Source organism: Bufo bufo, chromosome 1 (genome assembly GCF_905171765.1).
Source record: "Bufo bufo chromosome 1, aBufBuf1.1, whole genome shotgun sequence".
In the NCBI taxonomy this organism is placed as follows: Eukaryota; Metazoa; Chordata; class Amphibia; order Anura; family Bufonidae; genus Bufo; species Bufo bufo.
This window is the reverse complement of record NC_053389.1, coordinates 668,669,079-668,696,756: the sequence shown is the minus strand read 5'-3', so window position 1 is coordinate 668,696,756 and position 27,678 is coordinate 668,669,079. Positions and strand designations below refer to the sequence as shown.

Genomic DNA, 27,678 nt, shown 5'->3' with positions numbered 1-27,678 from the left:
CTGCCAGAACTGAGGTAGAATCTTCTTAGACCGCATCAGGAGTGCCTCAAGCCTCTGTGATTCCTTTTGATCAAATCTCTGTGAAAGATGAGTGTCATGCCCTCTTCAAGCCAGCTGTGAGGGGACTGCCCTGTGACTGAGAGCATGCTGGAACAGAGCACACCAGGGCACTGAGGTGAGAGCATGCTGCAGAGGTGAGCGAGGCAGACACAAACTTGGAGGGCCCACAGATCACCAAGTGGGAGGATCTCACTCCACTCCCCTGTGCACAGTCTTAGTATTCATCAGACCTTGAGGTGCTCCTATTCAGACAAGGCTAAGAAGGCGTGTGATGTTCTGTCTTAGTACTTGTACAGACAGGAGCGCGCTTAAACTACATAGCTGGAGTACTCATTGAGGGAATGAGGAACTGCCTGGGACATGAAATCTCCTTAGCAATGGACAAAGTAAGGAAACTTTTTCTATATTAAATTCTTTTATTCTGGTCTTAAATAACATTGTTGCAGTTTTGTTATTGATAATAATAATATACCTAAAATGATATTCTGCTCCGTTACTAGCCTAAGACCTAATTTTTTTTCGAGCATAATTGTGTCTGCATTCTTTTCACTCCGCATTTGCTAATGCTGATAAGTGACAATGTAACTTTAAAGGAGTCCTGTATAAAGTGCTTTAAGCAAGTACATTAATGTCCGTATTATGATGCAGAAAGGCTCTTTAGAGCAGGCAGTAAAACCCATTTTCCTATAGTCGTTCTTAGTGTTATTAGTGGCCGGTGATCAGTGTCTGTAAATTATGCATACAATCCTATCCTTTTATTGAAGAGTGCTATTGTCCTCCCTCGGAGCACACTTAGTCCTGTAGCCCCATTGAAAGCACTGTGGTAGTGGTGCTGATGAAGATTATGGGGATGACACAATTATGGGCTCACCGTTCTATTCAGTCCTAATTCCACAGAATATTCTCAATGCATTTTATTACCGTAACACTTAGTAGTCCAAATATATGCTCCTTACAAGTGCGCTTTATACTGTTTTAAAAAGCAGCTATTGTATGGGGAAAGCTAGGCGAGATTCTTTTTTTTTTTTTTCCCTCTTTTTTTACGTTAAGCTTTTCCTGTAGTTGTGGATAGGAAACCAATCTTTCCACTGAACTTGGTACAGAACAATCAATACACTGATAGATGGCTTTAACTATGCAGTATCCATTAAGATAGGTGTGCCCAGCCCATTTTCTTAGTTTGACGTAATGCTGGAGATGGAAAGTGCAATCTAGAGACAAACTGTCCTGTTTCGCCTGCACAGAGGTGTCTTTATGCTCTTATGTTAATCTGTGATTATCTGCTTTTACAATGCTCTCCTGCACCGCCTGGAATCATGTAGCTGCGTTGGCTTCATCAACTGGAAAGCTTATTGTTGTTTTGTATCTTTTGGGTGAGCTAACATCTATGTTGCAAGGACCTCCAGGCATGTTGTGCTGCTTCGTGTTTCTGCAGTCTACAAGTGAAGTCAGCTTCATTAGTTTCATGATGGCACATCAGTACAGGGCTGGTGTTACCGCTTCCTTCTAGCAAGTCCTGGAGCATGATCTGGGCTGCCTAGGTTTGGATAAGCTTGTAAGGATTTGTCAGCCAGATGTGACACGATTGTCAAGAGGCAAGTAAAGGAGGAGATCTGATATTAATCAGTGCATAGCTGGAAGCCAAACTTTCTCAAAGGCAGTGTAGAAACATGTTCTTCTCGACTGCTCCTCTTTTCTTACCATTGAGCTGCCACTGTCTCAACTTCTGGGTTTATTACAGACTAGAGTGGATAATGGTGTGCTTTTCTCTTTCTTTCTTTTTTTTCGCCTTGCATGTCTGTCTGCGAACCAATGTCTAAAATCGCCTATGTTTTTTTTTCTTCTTCATAGAATGCCTTAATTTTATCACAATTCCTAAGCATGCATTATTTATCACTGCTTTCAAGTCTCTCTCCTATCCTGATATTGGAGTTAACATGCTTTTTCACACGAAGACCTAGCATGTATGTAATTCTCCGCACAATGCTCGTGTTTGGTCTGCAGCATAGTTGCGCAGGTCAGCTCCTTCTAATTGTCACCTCATTAATCCTGCCAGTATGTGTGGTGCTATTTTCGGTTATGGATTTAATAGTGACCATCACCCTATTTTGTGGGTGTGTTGTGTCTCGAGAGGGGCAGATTTTGTTGCAGAAGTTTTCTGTGCCTAAAACTCTGTTCCATTCATCTGAATGGGGCTTGCAGAAATCCATGCGCTTGTCACCAAAACAACCCCACTAAAATGAAAGGAACTTATGTTGCATCACAGAAATTTCAGCAAAAATCTGCTGCTTGTGAAGGCGCCCCTCCAGGAATCCTGACAACTAAATAAGTCTGTCTGGACAAGTGCTACGTTATATTAAAGAGTTTCAACAGGCAATGTTTTATGGTTCCTCTTCAGGCATTAAAACCTTATATTTCGTAACCATTTACCAGCAGGTTCTGCAATTTGCAGATCATAGAATAATCATGGAGATAAAGTTTGACATCTTAGGATCTTTACTTCATGCACCTTGTGAATAGGAGCATTAGATCTCTGTAGATATCGACATTCTTACAGGATTTAATGATGCATGGACCTAATTGTCTGGTGTTCAGACACCAGGTATCAGCAATGGTCCAACAAGCGGGGATCATGTGATGGATGAGCAGTTAACTGTATAGGCATCAGTAAGACATGCAGCATTGCTAATTGACAGGCTCTGTCAACTGTTCTTTACGTGGCCTGAAGTCTGTGACCATGCATCTCTGCTGGCGTTTAGAGAGTCCTCGTCTCATATAGCAGAGTTATATCTTTTAAAATTCTTAGTCTGCATTGAGTTGCATCTGCATTGACCTTTTAAGTCAATGGGTTGCAAAGATGTGAAGTTCGTTTTTGTTTCAGGTGTTTTCTAAAATATGTCTTACTATAGTACTACACGTTGCCTGTTTTTATTATAAACATCAAAAAACCTGAAAAGTTATGTACAGATGCAACAGAGTGGAGTTGTCATTCTGGCGCAATTTATTGTGATTTCTGAATGATCACAGTGACTGAAGGCCTTCATAGCTAGTCTGGGGAACCTATTAAAAAAAGGTGTGTTGCCAGTATTGTCTTTTGGTGTAGGTTCTCATTGTTTTAACGTGTGACAATGCCTGGAGAGAGAATTGCCAAAAATGATCACAGCTGTAATTTCTTGAGGATTCTACTTGAGTTGAAGCATTGCTGTGATAACCTGTCAGTAGAACCACTGAAGGTTTCTGGAATGGGGGGTTATGTAACGGTAACATAGCACAGTTAAGCAGCATAAGGTAAATTAAGTTGTCATGAACATGGATGTCCCTGTAAATGAACCACATCTACTACATTTCACATTATTATTTCCTGTATTTGGCTTCTGGGAAAGAAAATGAAATAAAAATCCACACACTTGATTAAATGTTAGCAGATATGAAATAAATGTTTAACTCTTTGTATTGTAAACTTCAGTAAATCTCATGCCTTTGATTGTTGGCGCTTGCCTTATACTGAGTGGCTTATAGAATTATTAGCGTTCTCAATGATGAACTGAAGTTCCTAGGAGCCAAACCCCCTCTCTGTATACAGGACTTGTGCCCTTTTAAGTAATTTTTGTTATCATTGCATATTCAGAACATATCTTCTATGAGGTTTAATAGGATCTCTGAAGGTTATTGGTTTCAAAGTCAGTTCAGAGTTCTGTTCTGCTAGAACTTAGAGGTCCTTTATTGAGTCAGAGTTTGGGCCACCAGAGGATCCTCTGATACCCTGTTGGGGGGGAAAGACAGGTGTCAGTCATCTACAAGTTTTAAAGTTATGGGGAACAGTTTGGTAAGTGCATATTGCTTATATCTTAAATGTGTGGTGGGCTCCTGAAAAGGTGTTCTGACATTCTTGTATTATACAGCACCTCCAGCTCAGGCCAAGTATCAGAAATGACTGTCTTATAATAATCCAACTGGAGCATGCACATGCCAAGGTTGATGTCCCCCCATATGTGAAGTATAGCTGTAGAAAGGACTAAATCTGGACCACGTAAGGGTTTGTAGGGCATATTTGTTGCAAAAATGTCAATGACTGTTCTATACTGTACATTTACAGTAATTGGGGTTTGTATAAATCCTTGCACATGCTGTAGTAAAACTCCATTTATATGTATGGGATGGATATTGTCAGACTTTTCTTTTTTTTTTTACAACAAATGTACCATATTTTAGCATGTGGATATGGTATACTAAGAAGTGTGAACATGCAGCATCTCCACATGGGTGACCGTTCCTTGAAGCTTCAGTAATAATTTTTACTGGCTGAACAGATTACTGTATGTAATCGGGAAATGAGTATACAATGAAATACACGAAGGATCATACAGACATGTAACCACATTCTAACAGCAATGTATTCAGAAGTTTTATACAATTTGATTTATTGTACTTGTGGTATATATTTTGGCTGAGAAAAATGGATTGTGCAAGTAGGTGTATGTGGTAGGACGGTCTGTGTCATGACCCTGCAGGAGTTCTAGTGGATATGACTCAGGCCCTAATGATGAGCTCATCCTTTCCTGTCTTCTGGCCTCCCATATCACCTCTATTGTGTCATTATTGTGTCTGCACCAATGTTTTGGGGGTTACCTGACTACAGCCAAATGTTGTTACTTGAGATGTGTAATCAAGACATATTTGCCATGTTCTCAGATCGTCTTGATTGTCTGCTCATTAGTCATGGATGACAGCAAATCTTTTTGTCTTCTATGCAGTAGGGTCCTACTAAAAAGTATGGAAGGCAGATACTGAATATATTCATGATTACAGGGTTATTACCACTTTACATTTATTGTGTTGCAGCTTTTAAACTGCCACAAGAGGACTTAAGAGTACGATCACACATGGCAGTAGACCGCACCATACATGCTAGGCCTCATGCACACGGCCGTTCTTTTGGTCTGCATCCGAGCCGCAGTTTTGGCGGCTCGGATGCGGACCCATTCACTTCAATGGGGCCGCAAAAGATGCGGACCGCACTCCGTGTGCTGTCCACATCCGTTGCTCCGTTCCGTGGTCCGCAAAAAAAGTATAACATGTCCTATTCTTTGCGGACAAGAATAGGGAGTTATAATAAAGGCTGTCCGTGCCATTCTGCAAATTGCGGAACGCACACGGACGCCATCCTTGTTTTGCGGATCCACGGTTTGCGGACCGCAAAACGCACAACGGTCGTGTGCATGAGGCCTAAACAGCACAGCGGCCTAGACACTGACAAATCTATACATACAAACAGAATTTGAGCCTCTGACTTCATCTTCCAATAGGGTATATGAATGAGAGACTGGACCAGGCTAAAAGCTTGAGTCTTTAGTATTGGTAACATCACTTAGACCTTCATCACTCAACTAAGTTATTACACAGCATCACAACCTGCCCCTGTAGTAGCGTCCGGCTGCAGCAGCGTACAGCACTTATATGTCTGTCTCCTGTATACCACACAGATATCACATTGGTAGTGTTTTACCCTCATGTAATGGGCTCTGGACCATATTATTCAGTGTATCGATGTCTGGATTACCATTTATTATAATTTTATATGCAGGTACCACAAGTCTTTTGTGATGGTTCCTGTAAATGTGGTTTTTGTGCTGCATGTCCCGACGCTGCATAGTCCCAAATTGCATAGATCAGGCTACACAAGGAGAGATTGTAGTAGCTTTCACAACCAAGTTTTCTCTACCAGAAGCATGTGTACCCCCCCGTTTTTCATGTCAATTAGAACAAAAATGAGTAAAAAGTTGACATGTTAGTTTTGCACACAGTAGTTATGTGTAGGCTTAAAGGGCTTGTTCAGGATTTTGATACTGATGGCCAGTCTGGATGGAGCTAGTAACTGCAGCACTGCTTCCGTTCACTTCAATGGGAGAAGCACTGCAGTAACCAGCTATGTCCAGAGCTGTCTAGTTCCTGCATGGGAAACTGTGGAGTTTGGAGTGTCAAACCCTGGCCAATTTGATATGGATTGTCTATTCTGAGGATAGCCAATCAATATCAAAATCCTAGACAACTCCTCAAGCTGCCGAAACACAGATAAATGCTGGAAAGAGCAGTCAACAATTTATATTTAAAAGTATTTATATTCCTTAATGGGCCCAAAGTACCCCAAAAGGCAGACGGTATACGTCACATTACTTTTTTTAACCTCTGTAGTAGCATAATCGGCTAATTAAGTAAATGAGATTCTTTATGGAATACAGTATGGAACTGTGTGGCTTATAATTGTATACAACGATGCTAAACATTTGGTATAGAAGTTGCTCACATGTGGGGCGAACAGATCCTACTGTATAAAGTGGATACTCTGAGAGTGAAGACAGACATGCTGGTTAAAGTGTGCCCCTGTTAGTTTTTATCCCTGGGTGGTAAGTGGGTGTCTTGAGGTGTCAGGCAGTGGCTTTTACCCCTCTTCTCATACAAATAAGCATGCAGGTTTGGGGGAGTCAGAGGAGAAGCTGCTGGCTGCGTGTGTGGCCACATTAAGGTAGAGAACAGTCTATAATGCAATGCGGGATTCTTTACTTTTTCATTTGCTGTGTAAACAAGCTTCATAAGTAGGTCCCGAAAATGATATATATGTATCTTATTGATATTGAACAGAAGTTGTAGCTAGTGGATATCTGTAATGAGGGTGGTAGCTGGTTTGGGAAGCATTGCCAAGAAGTGTTTTCAGAAAGTAACTTGACCTTCTGTTTTGTGTGTTAGTGAGTGCATTCCAGGGAATGAGATTCAGCTGTTTGCGGGGACCGAACCAAAGCACAAAATGAATGAGGTAAGTTTAGTTTTTTTTGCATATTTTAACACTTTACCTTCAGCAACTTCATACAGAAGATTTCAGACATTTATTTTGCCATCTGCTTTCCAGGAATGTGTTGATTGTTGTTTGACAGTAATCAAGGACTTGTGCGTTGTGTAATTCAGTCAATTTATAATATGATAGTTTTCTTTTTAATTGGCAAGAGGTGCGTTACTGGAAAGGCCACCAGATGTCACAAAACGTTTCTACCCACATGCAACCTGTGAAATACCAATGGATATCAACCTGTTGTATGTTATGTTGTCTCCAAAACTCAACTTTGGCTTGGTCTCCGTTAATGAACTTGTATAAAACCAACTTCATGAACTAAATCCATATGAATTGATGGAGAACATGAGAAGATAAAGGTCTGCTACTAGATGAAACAGATTTGGCTGAAGCCTTTGGAAATTTTGACTACCCCAGTATTACTTTAGGCTTGGGTTAGACAGTAACTTATATAGGTTAACTGGGGGGTCTTCCAATGATAAGTATATGTCACTGCTGGGACCACCATCGAACACATGTCATCTATGATGAACCTGGCAGCGAGTGAATCATTTCCCTACAGCGCCATTACCAGGGAAATAAAGAGTTAGGCTATTCTCATTGAAATCAAAAGGCAGTCTGCATAATGCGTTAATGGTCCAGGCTAAATTCCCTAAACCAGGCTACTCCTTGAAATTGTAATTAGTCCTAGCCTTAGTGCAACATACGATCAAGCTGAATGTCCAAGAATTCTTATTGCCTTCATACCCCTCTTTATAGCATTTCATTTATTGTATCAGTTTATCAGTTGGACACAAAGTTTCAGCAGATGTCACTGACCCCTGTAGGAAGTCTTGCTGATGAAATGCTAATAGGGGTAACTTGAGACTGGTTTTCTTAGGCTGCCATAATCTGTTTTCCACTCTGTACAGCAGTGGTCTCCCCAGGGGATTAATATACGTCCCCAGCCTTGACTCATTGTTACCTTACAGCTGGGTGTAGTGCCCGCAAATATAGGACATTTCTGTTTCTAGACACAGCAATTGATGCAACCAGTGAGAAAGTCAATCTGTCACCACTTTTTAGATCCATGGATCCCAAATTCATTCATCCAAATTTAAACAGAGTTGTGTGAATGCAGCTGCCCAGCAGAGTTCATAAATCGGCTATCTAGGATTGATTTCTGAAAAGCTACGTGTTTGGCAAATAGTTTTATCACCTTTTTCATCTTTTTTTTTTCCGTATAGATGCGACCCCACCTATAGCTTATAGAACCATAGGTTACGTCTGTAGGTTTGTGTGTCTGACTTTGAAACCCACCATACTGGAGATTATTTATGACCTGCATAAGGCATCCAGATGGATAACTTGTTCTACCACGATTAAAAAAGGCAATCATTACATTGTACCTGGAAGCTATAAAAGTATGAGCATACACTGTAATCTGTCACCGATGTCTATTACATATGCAACTGATCTGGATGGTACACAGTGTCTGCATGGGTCTGTCTGTATTTGATATTAGTTCTATCAGTTTACCACAGTTGTTGCCTACTTAGAGGAAATAATGGGGGGTGTAGCAGATACAGGATGAATATAAAAAATGTGGATTGTACTTTTCATCTTCATTCAGTCTTAGAGCATTCTGCCTGTGTTGCGGTATTAATTCTTAATATTCAATGTGTTTATATTGCAGGCAATAAGATGTACATTGGTAAACTGCATCTGTTTGGGATTCAAACCTGGCAAAATAAATCCCCGTCAGTGCGAGCAGTGCAGACATGGATGGGTGGCACATGGTAAATGTTATGACTACATTCTGATCATTATCCCTGTTGAATTACTATTCTTCTAATACATATTTTTCTTCATATAGCATTGAGTAAGCTACGGATCCCACACTTTTACCCCACCAGTCAAGTTGAAATTGTTCAGTCCAGCGTAGTCTTTGATATCAGCAGCCTTATGCTCTATGGAACCCAAGCCATTCCTATTCGACTGAAAATTCTGCTTGATCGACTTTTCAGTGTCTTAAAGCAAGAAGAGGTCATACAGATCCTTCATTCACTTGACTGGACACTCCAGGACTATATCCGGGGTTATGTGCTTCAGGTACTATTGCAGTAGTCATGCACAAAGTTTTATCTGTCTGTCTATCATATATGCATATACTGTATGTCTATCATATATGCATATACTGTATAACCTATCTATATACCATGTATGTGTATACTGTATCTGTGATATATCCATCAATCATTATTACTCTATGGTTATGATATATGTCATAGATTTATGATAGCTAGATAATATATGCATATATCATATATATTATTTTATCTATCTAGTATTAGTATTGTATCTTTATTTTTGTAAACCATTGCCTCCGGAAAGCAAACCTTCTCCTCTTTATAACATACCTTGTAAAGTGCAGGGAGTGCTTTTAAGCTGCAAATGAATTAAAGGGGTTATCTGGGAGTACAGTATTGATGACCTATCCTAAGGATGGGTTATCGATATAAGATTGGTGTGTGGGCCCGACTTCCAGTACTCCCGCTGATCAGCTGCTTGAAGAAGCTGCAGTGAGTTGATCAGTGGGGGTTCTGGTAGTCAGACCCCCACCAATTTGATATTGATTACCTATCCTGATCATAAGAATTCAATATTGTACTCTCCAAGAACCCCTTTAAATTAAAATTCTAAGCAAGTCTCTAATACAGGACATGTTAGTGCCACTTAGTGATTGATTGTCTGCCAAGTAAAACATTTTCAAATGTCAGAATGTCATAAAAAAGGCAAAGGGGTGATACCCGCCTACTTGCCAGTACTCCACCACTCCTGTTCTGGGCCTTCCTGGATCCCCTCAACAAACAGGAAATAACATCTCAGTAAATCTTGCCACACACCCACCTCAGTAAGTGATTGCCTGAGTGGTCATTTTTTGTCTGAAGGTCAAAGCCAGAAAAAGCACATAAAAGAACAAACAAATTCACAAAAACCTACCAGTGATCAGTGTTTACATTCTCAACACACAAACATTTGTTTAGTCTTATTATGACAGATCCAACATGATACATCTTGTATAAATCCACTTCTCTTTCACCTGAAGTAGGCGAGTTCACATAGTTCCAGACTTCTCCTAAAAAAAAAAAAAACAAGAATGAAAATGGGACCTCTACAATTTAGATCAATTTGGATCTGTCAGAATAAGATTAAACAAATGTTTCAGCAGCTTCAGCCATTCCTGTGTTCCTCCTTCTCCTCCCAACTCTTCCAGTGGTCTAGACCCACCTCCTGCTGTCTTCTCGTGGGCCTGCTCTGTTCCTCCATGCAGGCTGCAGCCTGCTTGCCAGCAAGCCCTCTCCTCCTCCTCCCATAGGGTGCAATCCCACTGGTTCTTAAGGGACCATTACACACATACTTATTTTCACCAGCCAATGGCTGGCAACACTGAAGTGCTTAAGGCACCTTCCCTTTTTGGATGGTGCCTGAGCAATAGGTTCTATATCTGCCGACTGTGTACCAACTTTCTGCCCACTTACAGGATTTTGACCCTCTGCTGCCTGACCTGACTTGTTCCTGTGTGTTGACTCTTCACGGCCTGCTCTGACCTCAGAACATTTACCGTATAGCATGTATTCCACCTTCACTGACCTCGGCCTGTCGATCTACGATTTTGCCTGACCATTCGGTGCATTGCATCGGTGTTTCTGCACCTCATGGGTCAACTGTCAATCACAAAGACTACTACAGGAGGTAGCAGCCTGGTGGTTCCCCTCCAGCGATTTCCAGTTCTCAGTACAGTGGTTAAAGGGTGAAAACTGTGGATTGCCAGGATAATGTCCTTAGGAGTTGCCCTAAGCTAAATCTGTTGGTTGATACAGTGGTTCGTGTTTAAGGTGTGGAACGTAGCAAGAGAGGAAATGTTAAAGGCAGATATAGCTTCTCCACTTTATTCAATCTACTCCTGGTTTTGGCTTAAAAAACAGCTTGAAAAAACCTAAACATGTGGCAGCACCCTAAGCGATCTATGCTCAATTATGATCAATCCAAAATGTATTTACTTCGACCATAATTAAACTTGGATATTTGCTCAGGAGAGAACACTGAAAACCGAGCAGTTAAACAAGCTCTTCAACAAATTAACAGCATTCTGCACCCTGCAGAATGTAATAAATCCTAATTACGAAAAAGATTTTTAGCCAAAAATAAATGCATTTTAGTAAACAAAATGCCCCCAATGGTGGCCATAGCCTTTAAAACGGTTCTACTTGCAGTACCTCTCACAATCAGCATTGCGGTGGTGATGTCTTATGGGTAAAGATGCATGTTCAGCCCACTTGCATCCTGTTTTAGTTGTCATTTGCTTGTGCTTACAAACTCCAGTAATAAATGTAAATCAGTTGAAAGTTATTTAGTTTGCGGTCCATTATGATCATCTTATAACAACTCTTTGTACCTCGTAAGAGCACAATGGACCTCCGTTAAGTTATGCTAATTAAACGGCTTGCAAGATCCTTGCTCTTCCTGCTGCTTGCTACAATTATGTTTTTTATGCAAAGTTCCATTATGGTCTTATATCATGACACAGATCAATATTTAATGATCTGGATAATCTTGCGTTTTAGTGTTGGGATTAAAAATATGGAATCAATTATCTCAAAGCCTCTACAGCATCAAAAAAATATGATGATACATTCTTCATCAACCTGGAAAGTCTTTCATGGACTGAAAAATCTCAGTAGGCTATCAAATACATGTCCTGTGATAAAATATTTATTATAGTTATTGGGAAAAGTTAGACATGGCCAGAGTTTGATATAACTCCAACACTCAAGTGTAATTACAGCTGTGCTTTGTGGACGCTGGCTATAGATCAATATGCCCTCATTTATTCCACGATCCTTACATGCTTGCAACATTATTAAACTTACAATGGGGGTGAAAATTGGACTTGACTAAAATGAGCAGCTAATCTGAAACTTAAATTGCATGGCTTTTTATCCTGATGTTAATTCATCCACTTAACTTTAGATGAGAAATCCCTTTTATGTGTTATCTAAGTGTAAAAAAGCAATATTTACAGTTTGCATTTTAATACAGAAAGATACTTGTAGATATTTGCCATGATATCTAATAACCCATCAGATTTCAAGGATTAATAGATATTCTTAAAACAAAGTATACAGAGTGAAGATATAGATAATAGTGGTGTCCTAACCAGAATAAAGTAATTACTAGAAAAAGAACAAGGACCCTTAAAACATCATATTTTATTGAATCAGTACTAAAAACGGGACCTATAGTTGAAGGTCACCAATAGGACAACCCATGTGCCCAATCAATGAAAAACAGGTAAGATATATATCCGATTCCACTAGATACCAGATCAGAGTATCGCTACCAACAAAACCAAACGAAAACAAAAAAGTGGGAGGGATAATGGGCAAAAAGTGAAGGCATAAATGGGTGAGGTATAGGTCTGGGGGTATTTTCCCTATAAATACCCTAGTATAGCTTCAGCCCGGAGACAAACCCTAAAGGTGGGATTACTCCGTCCACATGCCTAAACCTGATGGGCCCTGGATATCCTACCCCCTTATAGGGAACCTGTCATCAACTTTACGCTGACCTCACTGAGGGTAGCATTAAATAGTGACAGAAATGCTGATTTCAGTGGCGTGTCACTCATGAGCTAAAAGTAAGTGGTTGCTGAGAACCAGCATCATAATCATTGCAGTCCAGGCCTGGAATAGAGTCAAATCTACCTGAGAAGAGTCATGGTTATTCCTAATCTCCTGCTCTCTCACCCGTCTGCTGATGATTGGCAGTTCTCTCCTAGAGAGAAAGGGAGAAAACTAGGTAGAAGACGGTCAGTCATCAGCAGGTGGGCAGGAGAGCAGGAAGTCATGGATAACCAGGACTCTTCTCAGGTGTCCGGGACTCTTTTCCAAGTCCAGTCTGCAATGATTGTGATGTTGGTTCTCGGCAACCACTTACTTTTAACTTATAAATGACAGACCGTTGAAATCAACTTACCTGTCTCTACTTTATTCTGCCGTTAGTATAGGCAGCATAAAGTTGATGACCGGTTCCCTTTAACTCTATAAAGATAAATCACACCAACACGTTTCCCCCACTGTAGGTTCATCAGGGGGTTGGTACAAATTGAGTAAGAGGTCAAACAATAGAAACAAAATGATAATAAATTATATTATAATTATATTATATTATAATACTTATGGTATACGATCAAGCAGGCGCATACAAAGGGACCTTGGTGATATCCGATACAGCATTTCACATGTTACCAAAGTGGATGGAAAATACTACATGTAAAATGGCCCCATAGTGTCTGCTGCCTGACCTGCATATGATTGATTAATAGACATTCCATTGGAGCACACTTTCAGACTGATTTATTTGATAAAAATTAAGCAGAAGCACAGCTTTCCTTATAGTTCCTTTCTATACTTGTCATGCTCCGGTGGATGCCATATGATAACGATATCATCCTATAAAAGTCAATGAACATGAACTTCCAATAGAGCCAAAATTGTCTAGTAACTTCAAAGCACTGGATACATTTTGTACAATTAGGATGCTAAAACCGGAAAGGAACAGGTTAAAACGCTAATTTAAAGGGACTGTCTGTCAGAAAGGGGTATTTTTAACTTTGTAGTCATGGAAAATGTTTTATTTTTTTTGCATTCTGTGCAATTAAGTTGCATACAAAATATTGTACTCCTATAGATACAGCAGTCAGGCTTAAAAGTCTTGCACACCAGGGGAATCTATTGCCAGTTTACTGCTGCTGGGTCTCCTTATACTAGCAGGTGGTGGTTTACAATGATACAGAGTATTAAAAGGGTTGTCCAACCATTACATGTCATAATAAATTTATAAATGATAAAAAATGAAGCATATTTACCATTTGGAAGCTGTTAACAATGATCCAATGAAGTTATCACATTTCTTACGTATTATATTGCTACCTGGTATTTAAAGTGCATAGCTACATGTACGTCCATTTACTGAGCTGAGTGGGGCTGGTCGCACATGCTCAGTTGCTCTCCCCACAGACAGGTCTCTGTATAGTAATCTTTTATTCACCACAGCGCAGCTAACAGAAATAACTGTCTTCCCTGTGTTCACAGAGATGCAGAAAGCTATTTATTTATGCAGCACCCAGCTCAATGCAAAGATGTACACATTGCTGTATACTATGAATACCAGGTGGCTCCATGCTATGCCGTAAATGTCATAAGTCTTTACTGGATATTTTATTTTTACACCCTGTTAATGGCAAATATGCTTCATACTTTATCAACTACCGGTATTTAAATGATTGACATGTAATGGTGGGACAGCCCCCTTTAAGTAAATCCTGGCTTCCGTGCTATCAGTGCACAGACAGGACAGGAACTAGTTTGAAAAGTATATCACGAAAACAGACCATCCATTTTTTTTTTCTTATTACGGTACATACTGTATAATACCTTTTTGGTTTAGTGGGTCAGTACAATTATGGCCATACTGCTTTTTCTTAAATTTTCGGGGGAAAAGGGATAAATAAATAAAATAAATCTGTTCTGAATTTTTGTTTAAGGCCTGTACCGTGCAGTATGACTGCCATGTTATATTTATTCTGCAGATCTATACGATTATGGCTATATTAAACTGATACAGTTATGGTTTATTTTATACTTTTGATCACTTTTTAGGTTTTTCTACTTTTGCATAATAAAACTGTTTAAAAAAGTGTTGTGGCTTTGTAAAGGCCTATAACCTTTTTCTTTTTCCGCAGACTGAGCTGTGTGAAGGTTTGTTTTTGCAGTAGTAGTTTTTATTGGTACAATCACTGGGTTAGGGAGCACTTGAATGATTCCACTCGCAGTTTGCTTGGTTGTTGCTAACAAAAACAGTGGTTAGCTCTTTTCTTACCAAATTGCCTATGGTATGTTAGGAGAAACGTTGGCCACGATGTGTCTCCACTAAATGGTTTTTGTGTCAGTATCTTCATGTTCTCACTGCTTTCCATAGGAATTTAGCCTGATTAGTATTTATCCATTTGAATTTCATATACCTTAAAGCAATAATAAAGTACTGTATGTTAAAGTGTTTGTTTTTTTTTCTTTTCTTTTTGTTTCAAACAAAACTATCTTTAGGATGCATCTGGAAAAGTCTTGGATCACTGGTCAATAATGACTGTTGAAGAAGAATTAGCCACATTGCAGCAGTTTCTTCGATTTGGAGAAACAAAATCTATTGTAGAACTTATGGCAATCCATGAGAAAGAGGGGTACTCTGTGCTTATTCCTAGCACTCGGACAAATTCTGACATCAGAACATTTATCGAAAACAGCAACCCCAGGAGCAGTCCTATTATAGTACCTAACCCACTGGAGAAATTGTCTCCACCTTCCATGCATCCATTTGAGAACATGATCAATAACATGGCCTTCACATTACCATTTCAGTTTTTCAGCCCTGTGCCTCCCCCTCTTATAGGCTCACCACCTGAAAGGCCACTTACTGAAAGAAGCCAGGATAGAGGGAATGAAAGCAAACAAGATGCCCATATATCATTCTCTGAAAGCAGCTTCTTGACTTCTAGTTCTGCATCATTTAATTTAGAAAATGAGTCCAGCATAAGTGCTCAGGATGTCGTCACCAAAGCAGAAGATGATAGCCCATTAAGCGATACCAGTTCACACAACACCTTGACAAACTATGAGATGACTTCAGTCTCTCCTGAAAATAAACTGAAGCATGCTGAACGAAATGGCATTGGACCCAGAAAGGGCCGTGTATTTTGCACTGCTTGTGAAAAGACCTTTTATGACAAAGGAACATTAAAGATACATTACAATGCGGTGCACCTGAAGATAAAACATAGGTGTACTATAGAGGGTTGTAATATGGTATTTAGTTCACTACGTAGCCGAAATCGTCATAGTTCTAATCCCAACCCACGACTTCATATGCCAATGAATAGAAATAATAGAGATAAAGATCTTAGGAATGGACTTATTATCTCTGTATCTGAGGATCACAAAAGGATGGGACTCAAAAGTCCTTGCTTAGATAACAGATCTTCTAATAACTATATAACTCACAGCACTGACTCAAAGATGCCAACAGGTCTGCCTAATGTTGGACAGTCTTGTGTACTCATTCCTAACTTGAAAACTGTTCAACCAGTTTTACCTTTCTACCGATGTCCTGTTACTCCAGCTGAAATTGCCAATACTCCTGGCATGCTTCCTTCTCTACCAGCCATCTCTCCTTCTATCAGTGATAAGATGGCTTCCGCAGATGCGCTATTGGATAACATGCCAAAAAAGAAATCTCGAAAATCCAGCATGCCCATCAAAATCCATAAAGAATCTGTGGATGCCCCAACAGAAAGCACAGAAAACATGAGTTCTGAAGAGGACCTCTCTCCAAACAAAGATGATTCCTTTGTATTTGATAACTCTGATAGGAATGTACAAACTCCTGATGAAAGTCCAGGTGGACCTGAGAGGGATACTGTGCATTCTTCAATTACTTTCCACTCCCAAAATGGAGAAGGACCAAATTCTCACTCTATGGATAAAAGTTATGACAATACATCTTCAGACTCTGAGAATGAATTTCATCCCTTCACTCAAGAGCCGGCATTGAGAGTGGATTCCAGTGAAAATAAATATGAACGCCCAACCCACTTTAATGTTGTGAGGCAGCTGGCTGACCCTTCTCTGTATAACAGAGAGCAGCCAAAACTCGCTGATTCTGAGGACAGTATTGAATTTCGGCATTTCCCTTTCAATGGGGGCACTTTTGGTGCAATATCTAACAAGGGCCCTGGTTTAAGTGACTCTATAAACCTAGAACGTGGAGATCAGCACTTAGATTTACCCAAGGATGAAAATCGTTTCCACTGTGAGATTTGTAAGAAGGCCTTCAAAAACGCATACAGTGTTAAAATGCATTACAAAAATGTGCACCCAAAAGAAATGCATTTATGTACAATTGATGGCTGCAATGCTGCTTTCCCTTCCCGAAGGAGCAGAGACAGGTAAAGAACTATTTAGTCAATATTACGTTTATTTTATGTTTTTTTTTTTTTTCCTTATGTAGTTTACTGCTGCTGTAGAAATGCATTTGTGTCTCTAGAGATATGATGTTAGGGCTGATGGTGCTATTCATCAGTGCATCATTTCATCCTTTCTGGAAGTATTCATGACAACAGATATTGCTATGACTTAAGACTATATCTCCCCTCTCCCTCCAGTGGCTATATGGGAGGGAAACAGTAGTCTAAGACTGTACTGATGCTCGTAATAGATGCCACCACTCTCTGGATGGGCAGATGCTGGTGAATCAACTTTGCTACCCTACACCAATCCCCCACTCACTTCTGTAGGAGCTGGTATTTAACACATGCTATGGTTGCTGACAATGAGTGACCGTTTCTTTTAAATTCTTGCCTGGTTTCTATTAAGGCTCCATTTACACGTCCGCAAGTGTTGTCCGCACCCGTTCCGCAATTGTGCGGATCGGGTGCGGACCCTTTCATTCTCTATGGGGACTGCTATGTGCTCTCCGCATCCGCATTTTCGGAGCGCGGCCCCGATCTTACGGTCCGCAGCTCCGGAAAAAAATAGAGCATGTCCTATTCTTGTCCACAATTGCGGACAAGAATAGGCATTTCTATGGGGGTGCTGGCCGGGTGTATTGACGATCCACAATGCACTACGGATGTGTGAATGGACCCTTATATGTACCATTAAAATACATTTAATTAAATAGTTTTAAGAAGGATAAATGTGGATTAGGGCTCTTTCACACTTGCGTTATTGTCTTCCGGCATAGAGTTCCGTCGTCGGGACTCTATGCCGGAAGAATACTGATCAGGATTATCCTAATGCATTCTGAATGGAGAGTAATCCGTTCAGGATGCATCAGGATGTCTTCAGTTCCGGTACGGAACGTTTTTTGGCCGGAGAAAATACCGCAGCATGCTGCGCTTTTTGCTCCGGCCAAAAATCCTGAAGACTTGCCGCAAGGCCGGATCCGGGATCAATGCCCATTGAAAGGCATTGATCCGGATCCGGCCTTAAGCTAAACGTCGTTTCGGCGCATTGCCGGACCCGACGTTTAGCTTTTTCTGAATAGTTACCATGGCTACCGGGACGCTAAAGTCCTGACAGCCATGGTAAGTGTAGCGGGGAGCAGGGGAGCAGCATACTTACCGTCCGTGCGGCTCCCCGGGCGCTCCAGAGTGACGTCAGGGCGCCCCAAGCGCATGGATCACGTGATCACATGGATCACGTCATCCATGCGCATGGGGCGCTCTGACGTCATTCTGGAGCGCCCGGGGAGCCGCACGGACTGTAAGTATACCGCTCCCCCGCTCCCCGCTCCTACTATGGCAACCAGGACTTTAATAGCGTCCTGGGTGCCATAGTAACACTGAAAGCATTTGGAAGACGGTTCCGTCTTCAAATGCTTTCAGTACACTTGCGTTGTTACGGATCCGGCAGGCACCTCCGGCAACGGAAGTGCATGCCGGATCCCAACAACGCAAGTGTGAAAGAGGCCTTAGACAGGTTGGAGTGCACCCCTCTGATCCCGTTGTTTCACTGCTAAACAAGCAGTAACACTGGTGTATGGTAGAAACTCACCTCTCCCTACACAGTCAATAGCTGTTGGCTGAACAACTGTTTTGCTTACGACTATCTCTGCCAACCCCCCAAATAAACATATTTGGTTCGGCTGAGCGTGTATGTTAGTTGGGAGGGTGAGGAAAGCTGTTGCCAAATAAATCTGGCAGCAGCTCATCCCCTGGGAGAACAAAAGAATGATTTATTTATTTTTTCTCCTGACCCTTCTCTCCCCTGACATAATCTGCCGGTGGTGGGTCGTTGGGAGCTCCCCATTTATATATTAGATTGTTGGCTTCGGCTGACAATACAATAATCTATATTGGGACCTTAAGGGTGTCAGTACACATTCAATAGCTGTTAGCCAAACAATATACTTCGTAAAACCTCCTGACTGCTTAGTTTGTCCGGAATGGGGATTAAGCTACTGCCATACACATCCACAAGTTATTGAAAAATAAAGAATCAGGCACGTAGAAGTCATCCTGGTCCTTTTTTCCCCATGACAAAGGCTGAATGAACATTGGCCGAATTTCGAATGCACATTAGATAGTTGGCCTGTCCGGATGAAATTGCCAGGTTTGCCAACGTTGGCCTAATGTGTATGGAAACCTGTAGGGGTTACTTAGAAAAAAACTCCACACTTGAGGTATCTGCCATGGCAACTATTACAGCAGAGCCCTCTGTGCTACTATACCACCTGTATATTTCTCATCATATGTACAGAATGACTCTCAGTCAGATAAGCAGATTAATTGCCTTAAAAACAAATATTTTTTCATAATTTTGAGACCTACTTGCATGTTTATTGAGTTTAACCAAGACAAAAATCAAAATTTTTGCATCTGTTCTACATTGTAAATGACATTTTCATACAGTAAAAAAGCAATCCCCTATAATTGTCTGTAAATTAGATGTAAGTGGAGAGCATTCCAGAGTCCATATCAAAATCGCCCTACTTTTTTCAAAACGTTAAAACTAGCATGCTTTTTGTAGTACTGATGTCTTATGTACACAAGGGGTTTGGAGCCTTCTAAGATACCAGGACTTGGGTGCAAGTGCACCTATCCATTCAGAGCTCCCCTCACAGTTTATGTAGACTTTTAGTTAGTTTTCAATCCCTAGCAGAAAGAGAAACCTAATCTGCTTTATTAGGTAACGTTTTATCTTTATCATAATACATTTAGAAACAGGTAGTTGCCGTCTGTGTACTGGAAATTCCCTTCACTCTTCCTTCTGTTTTACAGGCACAGTTCTAATCTGAACCTTCATCATAAGCTTCTAACCAGAGAGGCTTTGGAACTACAAAACAACCCATACAACATCCCTTATCTTTTGAAAGACATGGTTAAGGATCACTACCAGGAATCCCCACTAAAAAACCTAGGACAGACATCTGTGATCTTCAAAGGAATGAACCGGACAGGGAGTCTGGTTTATCCCATGAGTAAGATCAGAGAGCCTTGTTTGGACAGCTTTGGTACGGATCCTGTGAATGACAGCGTTGTGTTGGATTTAAGCACAACCTCAAGCATCCAGTCGGCAAGCAGTTCACATTCCTCCTGGGACTCAGATGGCAGTAGTGAAGAAGGTAACCTACCAGTGGAAGATAGTGATGAAAACTTTGAAGGCTTGAGCTTCATGTCACAGGAAGAGGTCTACCACAACTTGAATTTGGTCAGCAAAGCTGACCAAAGATTCTCACATATACCATCTGGTATGCCAATAACTTGCCACATCTGCCAAAAAACTTACAGTAACAAGGGGACATTCAGGGCCCATTACAAAACTGTACATCTGAGGCAACTTCATAAATGTAAGGTGACTGGTTGCAACATTATGTTCTCTTCTGTGCGTAGTCGAAACAGACATAGCCAAAATCCTAACTTGCACAGGAGCTTGCCTGAGTCACCAAGTACTGTTTAGTATGAATGATGTGGGGTTTAAAACTTTAAAAAAATCTGATGCTGTTGTACCATAATAGCCAGATTTATGTTATGGTCCCTTTTTGAAAATTCTTTTGAAAGCACTTGTCATTTTATACAGTAGATTTTCGTGTAATTCTCCCCCCTTGAACACTACATCTAATAGATTCAAAATTGTGCACTGATTAATTGTGAATGGGTGATAAATGTTGTTTGTGGGTCACCCCTTTAAATTATCATCAATGGTGGTGGGATCACTCACCAATTATGAGAACAGGGGTTTCTGAGTCTCCTGTGTGCATGGAGCAGCAGTGCGCCTACATGGGACTTCTGAGTACAGCATTTAGCTATCTCAATTAGCTCCATAGAAGCAAATGGAAAAGTGTTCACACATGCACACTACTGCTTCATTCACAAAGACTCGGGGCTTCCCATTCTCATGATCAGTGGAGGTACCAGCAGTCAGACCTCCATGGATCATACGTTTATCACCTACAATATATACTGTTAATGGGCTAACCTCTTGAATGTCTTAAAATATTGTTGTTGTTTTTTCTGCTGGAGAACTAGAAATCACATGCATAGATGTAAACTTTAGAAAATGCCTGCATTTGCCGCTAGAGCAAAAACTTGTTGCTTAGTGTTAATTTAACCCTGTAATAACACAGTGTGTAGTAAACTCCCCCTAGTGGTGACTGGTGGCTGCATTTTTTTAAAGACTTTTTCTGGTACAGAGATCCAAATGCTCTGTACAAAGCGCCAAACCGCTACATACAGTGTGTATGTATATATAAAAGCAACATGGTGGTAAAAAGGTAGAAATGTTTGTTTCCTGCGTTAAACATGTTTTTTGTACAGAATGCATGTGTGACTAAATCCTGACAACCGCTTTATGGTGTCACATTGCAACTAAAGTAAAATGCTGTTATGTGCTATAGAGATGGCTTCCTACATCTGATACAGTAAGGAACATGTCACTCCCTGCTCTCTTTTTAATGCATCTTTTTCATTCTAGGAAAAAGCATGATCTTGAAAGAACGAAACAATGATGCATTTCAAAGTAGAGGATGTGCAAACAGCTCCTTTTACTGAACCCCAAAAACACACAAAATGGTCAAACCACTACTGTTATGATGCCAGCTGAACAAAAAAAAAGCGTTCACGTTTTTTGTAGACAGTATTGAGCTGTGTAAGTAGTAACGTCATTCTCTGAATTTGTAAAGTTTTGATACCATGTCACTGTTTTGTTATTCTGTATGCTATGCACTTGTAACTGGCATTTTGTACTAAAATGCTGCCTGTTCACTTTTGTTATTATAGATATTATGTCCTATTATTATTATATAAATGTGTTTTTCTTTGTTTCAATTGGAAAAGGCCGATGGTTTCCAGAAGCATGCCATTGATTCCACTTTGTAAATAGTCAAAAGATTCTCTTTCCTTCATTCTGAGTATTCCAGTAGGACTGGACTTGTGAAATGTTGTCATGTACTGTAAATATATATATATAGAGAAAAGAGAACCTAATAGATTTCATTTGTTGCTATTTGTAGCAGTATTTCAGTTTTGTTGATATTTAACTTATTGGGAATGAGCCCAGTTGGTATGCAAGTTCTTGCTATGTAGCTGCAGTGGAAATCCTTGTAAAATGCATCTAAACGGGGGGAAAAGTGTAGAGCATCCTGCCCAGGAATTGCTCAGTGTATGAGGGATATCTCCAAGATTATGGTTTAATAAATCCTCACTCTTAGGGCTCATGCACATGACAGTATGTACTCTGCGGTCCGCAAAACGCTGATCCTCAAAAAAAAAAAAAAAAGGTGACGTCCATGTTGCATCTTTTTTTATTTTTGCGGATCCTTTGTAACAATGCCTGTCCTTGTCCACAAAACCAACAAGAATAGGATTTGTTTTTCGGAAAGGACATACGGACAAGGAATACACGCAGAGTCATTTCCGTTTTTTTCAAGCACCATTGAAATTAATGGTTCCACATACGGACCTGTAAAAATAACGGAACGGAAACCAAAGAAAAATGCGTTTGTGTGCATGAGCCCTTACACATCAGCGTTTAATTAGAAGCTTTGTCAACATGGGTTTACTTTTCATGGAAGAGAACACATTCTCAGAACAGCTCATTCTTGTCCATAGGCCGTATCTACTGTAGTAAGCCCATGCACATGAATACAACTGAACTGCAATACCAGGCATAGTCCGTGGACAAAAGTGGTTCAGTTTACTGAAAATTGGCTGAAAGTTTTCTAATGCAAGCCGGCAGGCTGAGACTGATTAGTTTCAGTAGATGCACTACCTGTTATATATGTTTGTCAGGCAATGCGTCCCTTGCAACCAGTCTACCTACGATTTTTAAGGCTGAGTTTACACTTCAGTTATTTGGTCAGCTATTTCCATCAGTTATTGTGAGCAAAAACATAGAACAGGTGCAGATCTTTCCATTATACCTGATCTCTGAGTAGGCTTCACTACTGGTTTTGGCTCACAATAACTGATGGAAATAACTGGCCAAATAACTGAAGTGTGAACTCAGCCTAAGCTACATGCATTTTTCAACCATCTGTCTTGCGATGAAGACCTTCAGAACCTCTAGAGGCAATAAGACCTAAGTTGGAGTAGACCAGATATATGTCGGACTGACCCTGAGCAGCATGCGCTAAAGACAATGGGGCTTATTTTTGAAAATCTATGCAAAAAATGTTGCCTATAGCAACCAGATTATGGCTTTTTCACTGGTTTAAAAAGTGAAAGCTTTGATTACCATAGGAAACCCCTTTGCTTCTCAGTTTTCAAGATAAGCCCCAACATAGTTTTAGCATGGAGACGTGTAGATGCATATTATTTCAGATTGCCAGATGTTCTCATCATTTCTCATTCACAGAGGCACTGTGCTGCATGAGGCTGTGTCTTGCTCCAGGTATAACGTGAGGTTGTCCTAGAAAATCTTTAGATTTTGGGCATATTAGTATCATTCTCTCATAGCTTGATAAATACACATTTCATACAGGCGAGTATCTAAATAAGGTATTTCTCCTCATTCAAGCCCCATGCAGAAAACCCTATCGGGTCTGCAAATCGCAGATCAGCCTTATATGGATGCGCTCTGTGTTGCGTCCGCATTTTGTGAACAAGTATAGGACATGTTCTACCTTTTTGCGGAACGGACGTATGGATGTGGAAAGCACATGGATCATCTGTATATCCATTCCACAAACAAAATGGACATCCACACAATGGGTCCGCAAATAAAATGCGGACCGCACGCGATCTGCATCTATATTTTGAAGAAAGTGGATACGGTTGTGTGCATGGGGCTTAAATATAAATCTTCTACTGGCCAAACCCCAAAACACCATTATTTGTTAAAACTCTATTAAGCTTCATTTTCTGTTGGAAATATTGATGATGCAAATCTTGGTACGGCTAGCATCTGATGGACCAAGCAAACTGTAGTAGTTGTCTAATTGACCTGATACAGTATAAAGGCTCATGCACAGTCAGTTATGCTTCTAGAGAAGAATACTGTGCCGTACAGAAGCACAGTGTGCCTACAGCACTGAAATATGGAACTATAGGGATTCTGTGTCTCCCCTGCATAACGGAAACGGGACGGATCCGTTTTGCAGCCCATAGAATTCTATTATAACGGAATGCCTCTAAAGGCATTCCATTATGCATTCCGTCATAGAATTGCGTTATGGTCTGTGGTAACGGAATCCATAACTCAATTCTGCTTTTACCACCAAACGAAGCGTGACCGAATTTCAAAATATGAAATTCGCTCATCTATATTTGTAATGTTGACAGGAGATGGCCTTAAAATAAACCGTATTCTGTATTTAAAGGTTACAAATCCAAGTGGTCCACTTTTCTTCATGGTTCTACCAAAGGCAATTTCTCTTGTCTTTCAAAATATGTTGTTTTTTGCTAGTTATTTAAAATCAAGTGTTCCTAATAGCTACATTTGTATACCCTATGTACATTTTTTTGTATTAATAAATTTTGCTCACATTGCACTGACTAGTTCCATTATTTAATTTTTTTAAATAGCAACATTATCTACATATAAAGGCCTGATCATATCAATTTGTTTTGTCATGTAGTGTGCACCCAGAAATGTCGGATTGCTGAAAAATTCGTCATGCAGTTAATGTCTCAGGCAGATATGTAAATGATTACAGGTATGGTCTGATTAGACACTGGGTCTTGCCACAAGAGGGCGTAAAAGGGCTTCCACTGGATCGCCAGCTTCGGCAACCTTCCAGTGTGCAGGATCTACAGGCCCAGCTGCAACACCTGTGGGCAAATGTGCTGCAGGATACCATAAGGAACGTGTATGCCTTCATGACCAACCATATCTCATCCTGTATCCAGGCTAGAGGTGACCCAACAGGTACTGGAGCCTCCTTACAATTGTACAGTTTTCCCCAATAAATGTATCTTTTCGCTCTAATATTGTAATCACTTACATATGTCATCATTACATTCACACACAGGTTCATGTGATGCCAACAACTCCTTCTTGGTGCATTAATTTTTTTGTCAAAGAGAGTATATTACATATGTATACAGTAGGGTCAAATGTTTCTTTATTACTTTTTGCTTCCCCCCCCCCCCCCCCCATGAACATTTTTTTTTTTTTATGTAAGTGCTATTGGTTTTCTTTTCAAGCAAAATAACATTATTCCTGCAAATTGTTAAAAATGTAATATCTTAATGTCAGTCTAGTTTCTCCACTTATCATTCTGAAAGGGGTTTCCAGGAAAAGCATTGGTGCCCCATCCTTGGGATCAAGGTTGGCCCCTCACCTGCAGGACCAGGAACAGACGAGCTGCTGTGTCTGGATATACAATCTGTGGTCCTTGGCGAATAATAGGGCTCAGTTACCTGTCAGTATATAAGTAAGCTAAATCCAGAATTCAGTTTTACATAAAATATTCTAGCTTTTTGGAATTGTCATAAAATCCATTCAGTACATGACAGCAAACTTCCTACGTCTTTCAGACTGCAACTCTGTGACTAAGCTACTTTCACACTCGCGTTTTGGGCGGTTCCGTCATGGATCTGTAAAATCGGATCCGTTACAATAATACAACCGCATGCATCCGTCATGAACGGATTAGTTTGTATTATCTGTAACATAGCCAAGACGGATCCGTCATGAACTCCATTGAAAGTCAATAGGAGACGGATCCGTTTTCTATTGTGCCAGATTGTGTCAGAGAAAACGGATCCGTCCCTATTGACTTACATTGTGTGCCAGGACAGATCCGTTTGGCTCAGTTTCTTCAAGTGGACAGCAAAACGCTGCAGGCAGCGTTTTGGTGTCCACCTCCAGAACGGAATGGAGAATGATTGGAGGCAAACTGATGCATTCTGAGCGGATCCTTTTCCATTCAGAATGCATTAGGGCAAAACTGATCCGTTTTGGACCGCTTGTGAGAGCCCTAAATGGATCTCACAAACGGAAAGCCAAAACGCAAGTGTGAAAGTAGCCTAAGGGCTGAGTTGCAGCCTTAGGCTTAGTTCACATGGGCGAGATTTCCGCGCGGGTGCAATGTGGGCGGTGAACGCATTGCACCCGCACTGACTCTGGACCCATTCATTTCTATGGGGCTGTGCACATGAGCTGTGATTTTCACACATCACTTATGCGTTGCGTGAAAATCGCAGCATGCTCTATATTGTGCGTTTATCACGCAACGCAGGCCCCATAGAAGTGAATGGGGCTGAGTGAAAATCGCAAGCATCCGCAGTCAAGTGCGGATACGGTGCGATTTTCACGCATGGTTGCTAAGATGACAGTCTATTCACTGTATTATTTTCCCTTATAACATGGTTATAAGGGAAAATGATAGCATTCTTTTAATACAGAATGCTTAGTAGGTGGTCAATTGAGGGTTAAAAAATAATTAACTCACCTTCTCCTCTTGATCGCGTAGCTGCCGGTCTCTTCTTACTTCTTTAATCATGAGCTGCCGGCTAAAGGACCTGTGGTGATGTCATATCACATGTTCCAATCACATGATCCATCACCGTGGTGATGGACCATGTGATTGAACCATGTGATCTGACGTCACCACAGGTCCTTTAGCCGGCAGCTCATGATTAAAGAAGTAAGAAGAGATCGCCAGCTACGCGATCAAGAGGAGAAGGGGAGTTGATTATTTTTTATTTTTTAACACTCAATTGACCACCTACTAAGCATTCTGTATTAAAGAATGCTATTATTTTCCCTTATAACCATGTTATAAGTGAAAATAATAACATCTACACATCACCGAACCCAAACCTGAACTTCAGTGAAGAAGTTCGGGTCTGGGTACCACAGTCAGTTTTTTTATCAAGAGCGTGCAAAACGCATTGCACCCGCCCGATAAAAACTGAACAATGGAACGCAATCGCAGTCAAAACTGACTGCATTTGGGTACCTACTCACGCATCCGGACCTTGCCGCAACGCATCCGGACCTTATCCGGACACGCTCGTGTGAACTCAGCCTTAAATATGTTTGCAATATGTGGTCATGTATTTACAGACATACACTCTGAATCTTTCTAAATACCTACCTTCCCAGAGCCATAACTTTATTTTTCAGTTCACATACATGTATGAAGCCTAACTTTTTGCTGGACAAGTTGTACTTTCTAATGACACCATTTAACATTGCATATGATATAGTGGGAAGGTGGAATAAATTCCAAATGGGGTGGAATTGGGAAAAACGTAAATCTGCCATATATATCAGTATATAGGTGCTGTGCTGTGGCTTTGTATATATACATCAGTATACAGTACATGAGGCGTGATGCTGTACATTTCCTCTCTATTCAGAATAAGAGCAGATGCTGCCAGTTCTTCTTCTCCCTGGAGTCCTTTGGCATGCACACATGATCTCAAAGGTCCTTTACCTTGCAGCTTGATAATCATATGGTAACTCGTGTAGGTGTGATATATAGACCACCTAGCCAAGTCAAAGAATTAGATGATCTACTAGTTGAGGAAATAGCTAAAATGACATTGAAGGGGGAAGTTATCATTATGGGAGACTTCAATCTTCCTGATGTAAACTGGAAAACCAAAATAGCTAGTTCTGCCAGGAGTACAGATATTCTAAATTCCCTACTGGGATTATCTCTACAGCAAGTAGTTGAGGAGCCAACCCGGAAGGAGGCCATTTTAGATTTAGTATTCACAAATGGGA

At 40.6% G+C, this 27,678-nt stretch overlaps 1 protein-coding gene across 2 annotated transcripts; it reads left to right on the top strand.

The window, feature by feature from the left end:
- The first annotated feature begins 239 nt into the window (after window positions 1–239).
- On the top strand, window positions 240–25,598 carry BNC1 (basonuclin 1). Of its 2 annotated transcripts, none has more exons than XM_040414062.1 (7): window positions 240–446; window positions 6,805–6,871; window positions 8,580–8,682; window positions 8,760–8,995; window positions 15,052–16,946; window positions 19,782–20,125; window positions 21,475–25,597. In XM_040414062.1, exons 2-7 carry the CDS (start codon window positions 6,863–6,865, stop codon window positions 21,549–21,551), a joined length of 2,664 nt encoding a protein of 887 aa, XP_040269996.1. In that variant the 5' UTR covers window positions 240–446; window positions 6,805–6,862; the 3' UTR covers window positions 21,552–25,597. The 2 variants fall into 2 exon arrangements, with proteins under 2 accessions (XP_040269996.1, XP_040269997.1); XM_040414063.1 differs by lacking the exon at window positions 240–446 and adding an exon at window positions 1,331–1,433 and having other exon boundaries at window positions 21,475–25,598.
- The last annotated feature ends 2,080 nt before the right edge of the window (window positions 25,599–27,678 follow it).